Source organism: Cicer arietinum, chromosome 1 (genome assembly GCF_000331145.2).
Source record: "Cicer arietinum cultivar CDC Frontier isolate Library 1 chromosome 1, Cicar.CDCFrontier_v2.0, whole genome shotgun sequence".
NCBI lineage: Eukaryota > Viridiplantae > Streptophyta > Magnoliopsida > Fabales > Fabaceae > Cicer > Cicer arietinum.
In genome coordinates this window covers 36,941,923-36,946,108 of record NC_021160.2, presented here as the reverse complement: position 1 = coordinate 36,946,108, position 4,186 = coordinate 36,941,923, and the positions used below count along the sequence as shown (strand labels likewise).

Here is a 4,186-nt window from a genome sequence, read left to right as displayed (position 1 = left end):
GAACCAATTTGTTGTATATTTTTATATGAAACAAATAACATTATTGTTTAATTTTTTTTTTAATTTCACTATAAAAAATAATAAAAATAATAAAACTTCAAAATTTTTTGAATACAAATAAACTAACTGTTGCATTGTGAACTAAAGAGTCAAGTTTAATAGGCGATCACCCAAAACTACATTAATAACTCAAGTCAAATCATGATGTTTTTTTAAAATCCCTAGTGACATACACCTAAAATACGTAAAAGATCATTAATAAGACCATCATACTTGCCGATCATTATGAACTGATCAAATTAACCAACCAAAGTTACCAAAGTTAGCATCCGTCGTTATATATTGAAAAGTAATAAAACCTTGTGCATTCCATGAGATGCTAAGTTATTTATCTAATTCTATTAATTTGTTTATATTTAAAAAAAAAACTCTGAACTTGCAATTATTAAATACATTTATTAAATATTAATGCAATTAATCAAATAAGCAATACACATAAAAATATACATTTATTATTTTTAAACTATATTGATATTGTAGCGTCAAAATTAAAATATTCTAGCATATAGACCAAAATAATTTTTGGGAACAATCACTTTGAAATTTTATTGGATATAGTACCAACAATCAATCATTTGATACTGTATCATTTTTTATATTTTATCTTATTTATATTTGAAATTAATTTTGTCTAATGTGAACAATACTTTATAAAGACTTAGATCCTTAGTTTGGATCGGTGACAACTATTTTGGCACAATGAAATAATGTCATTTGACTAATGTGTCTTTTACTAATGAGAAAACTTTAAACTTTGATATACCTTAAATAAATGAAGTGATTAAATAAAAATAAAAAACTCACTTTAAGAGACAATCAAATGGAGTATAAAATAACAATAAAAAAATATAAGGTTGTTGCTTTTGTTAGCAGAGCTTTGGTTTCAAATTAGTGGGGAAAAAAAACACCATTTGAGTAAATTTAAATAAAAACAATTGTAAAAAAAGTCATCAATTTTTGTTAATATACAACAAGTTCTAGCATACTCAATATTACAATTCTGGCAGCATGTGACTGTTTCGATAATATAATTCTATAAGCATAAATAGTTAAAACATTAAGTAGTTCTGATTGGATTTTTAAAACATTTGTCTCATTTCAATACTTTGTGTAGGAAAAATTAAGAATAAAGCTTCTATTTATGTAAGTTTTATGGACTTATGTGTTTAACAATTAATTTTTCATTTTTGAGAGATCAATGTAAAAAGTGGGGAACATGGTATTTTTTTAATGTATTTAAATATACGAGAGGTGTGTGTAGGAAATTTGGGAGCTGTAGGTAGAACCTCCCATCAAGGTGCAGTTATGGGACACCGAGTAAAAGGGATATGGGGCATTCGATCTGACCCCGATTAAAAGTTACATTTCCAGTAAGGTGAAATGTGAAAAAGTTGAACAGTTGAGGCAACAAGCATCACCACCTGCGAACGCCAATTAGGAAAAGTCACATTAAACAGACGCTGTTTTGCTTTTTGAAACTAATAATGGATTTTGGTTCAATCTTATACTATATAGTTTACATTTTTAACGTGTTTGTAACAGAAACAATTTGGTTTTTTGTGAAGGTAAGAAGATGGAAGCAGAGATAATGGAGGCAGAGCTTGTGTTACCTAACTATCTCAGTTTTAAGAGAATTCAAATGTATGACAAATACCCTAAAGGTCAATCCAGAAGCAGGCACTGGAAGCATCTTAAGCAGATTATTCAGACTGAAAATTACCAGAATTACCCTCCCGATGAACCCAATTGTGAGTTAAGAATTTTAATTGTGGAATTTGTGTTTCTTTGGAATTTTAACTGGAATCAACATTGGTGGGCTGTTTGGAAACAATTTTGTCGTTGTTTCACTGTAGGCGGAATGTTTTCTTATTGCTGGCACCCTGTGGTACAGGATCTTGTTTTTACTTTTTAAAGGGAAAGAAAAAAGAAAAATTACTTTGTTTTTTCTGTTTTGAACATTAATTTGAAAGAGATAAAGTTGGAGATATTTCTGACCATGATAAGGAGGTTAACTGTGGGGAATTTGGTGCGCTCTTAGGAATTTGCAGAGAGATTTTTGGCCAGCTTTACTGCGCTCTTAGGAATTTGCAGAGAGATTTTTGACCAGCTTTACTGCGCTCTTAGGCTTCTTTACTTTCTCAGTTTTGTTATTTGCATTTTCTCTTTTGGTGGATATGTTCTCCTGTTCCTTTAATTGTATTTTTTTCCCCTCTAATAATAAATTTTCTTTCATTTGAAATGTTTATAAGCAACAATTGAAAGAATTTTAATTGTTTCGCCTCAATATTGGAGACTCGTATGTGCCAGTTTTTGTTGTTGTTATGACTTACATGTGGCTGCCTTCTATGTTAAAGAATCTTATTTGGTTTTGTTGGATTGTCTTGCAGATGTGAATATTGAGTTACCCCCTTCTATGCATCCTTGCAAGAGAATTTGCGATATTACAGGCTATGAAGTAAGTAATGTTCTTTATTATTCTTGTTTGGTGGTGTTTACTTGCAAGAGGAAGTGCTTTTCATTTGTGGAAGAAGTTTTCAAAATCTCTATTTAAAAGGCTATTCTCACATATTTTTATTTTACAGAAATTATGAAACTAATTATATTCTATTAATCTATTCTATCTTTTTTCTTGTCACTAGTTATACTTTAACATCGTATTGAATCTGTTGATAGCATTAGAAATTGAAACTTAAATAATCACATATATCTTGCTTTTTTGCCAGCATTCAAATCTTGTGATTTTATCTTCTAATTATTTGTCGTGATCAAAAGAAATCTTCTACCTGCATTGAAAATTTTGCTAGCTACATCTTCTCAGAGAACTATTTATTTTCATCTTAGGATGCCCGGTAGAATGCTCAATCTACTGTTCCTTAGCATTAATTGATTTTTGCCCGCATAATCCTTGTATATTTTTCTCATCTTCATGCCCAGAATTGAGTACATACCCTCCTCAAGATTTCAAATGAACAACAGGAGATAATGAGATTAAATTGAATGTCTGTAACATTTACTTTAATGTCCATGGCACTTTTATCTTCTGCAGTTGCATCTCACTTCTCAGTTTATTAGCCATTACATAATTAATTCACTGTTGAGCAGGGTATTCTTTTCGCCGGATGAAATTCCTTAATGATCTACTGTCGTACTACAGTCACTTAGTTTTTTCCACTCACATCTCCCCAACATTGTTTAATTGTCTGAGTAGGTTTTAGTTTATGTTTGTCTTCCTATAACCTTATATTTATCTTTCTTGCATAAGCAACTGCTTGATTTGGATATTCTTAGACATGGGAAAGTACAGGGTAAGTTAAGACACGATTCATTGTATATATCTTGTCAATATTTGGGAACTGAAGGTTTTCAGCTTGACCTAATTTAACAGTATAAGTTTGGTTGAGATCTAGCATCTTAGTTGATAAATATCTGAAATTAAGAATCATTATAGTTGGGAAAGGTGGATAGTGTGAAGTATTTGTATACTGCATTATTTATCTCCTCTTTGTAATCCTCTTTTTCCATAGAATGCTGCAAATGAATTGTACAAAAAATACTAGATTAATTTAGGATCATGATAACAACCTGAAAAGTATCACACTGATTGAACTTGATTTCTTTGTAATTGTTGAATTTCACACTGTTTTTTAGATGCCATTATGATGTTCTTTTAAGCACCATGTTATGCAGGGTTGACTTAAATATATACTTTTAACATTTTCAGTTGAATTGACTAAAACTTGTTAATGGATATTATATTGCTTGGTGTAGTGTATCCCTGACTCCATTTAATTAATTATTTAAATAATTAAGAATAATGTTGACGGTGATGATTATACCATGGAATAAGCATTTGTACTAGAGAATTAATTAATCAGTTTACCCTAATGAGCATGTGCAAAGATACCTAGCTATGAGGAATGCAGCAGTTGTTCTTAAGTAATTATGCATTTCCCCTGACTTCTGAAACACCTTATTCTTATTCCTTAATGTTTCTTTTATTAATTGATGTAGTAAATATTTTAAGATGTGAAATTGATTTAAGGGGTGTTTGGGAAAGCTTAAGGGTGATCAGCAGAATGTTTGTAAATTGCCTATACAAAGATTATCAGATCCTAATCATGTTATT

The 4,186-nt window shown here is 30.1% G+C and overlaps 1 protein-coding gene across 1 annotated transcript; it reads left to right on the top strand.

Moving 5' to 3' along the window:
• The first annotated feature begins 1,287 nt into the window (after window positions 1-1,287).
• LOC101505381 (protein EIN6 ENHANCER-like) lies at window positions 1,288-3,581 on the top strand. Its single transcript, XM_004488355.4, has 3 exons — window positions 1,288-1,808; window positions 2,448-2,515; window positions 3,163-3,581. The coding sequence occupies exons 1-3, from the start codon at window positions 1,634-1,636 to the stop codon at window positions 3,181-3,183; spliced, it is 264 nt and encodes an 87-aa protein (XP_004488412.1). The 5' UTR covers window positions 1,288-1,633; the 3' UTR covers window positions 3,184-3,581.
• Window positions 3,582-4,186: the final 605 nt, after the last annotated feature.

Coding starts and splice junctions, on each gene's coding strand:
- LOC101505381 (XM_004488355.4), top strand. CDS start 1,634: ATGGAAGCAGAGATAATGGAGGCAGAGCTTGTGTTACCTAACTATCTC. Junction 1,809..2,447: donor CCCTCCCGATGAACCCAATT/GTGAGTTAAGAA, acceptor ATTGTCTTGCAG/ATGTGAATATTGAGTTACCC. Junction 2,516..3,162: donor GCGATATTACAGGCTATGAA/GTAAGTAATGTT, acceptor ACTGTTGAGCAG/GGTATTCTTTTCGCCGGATG.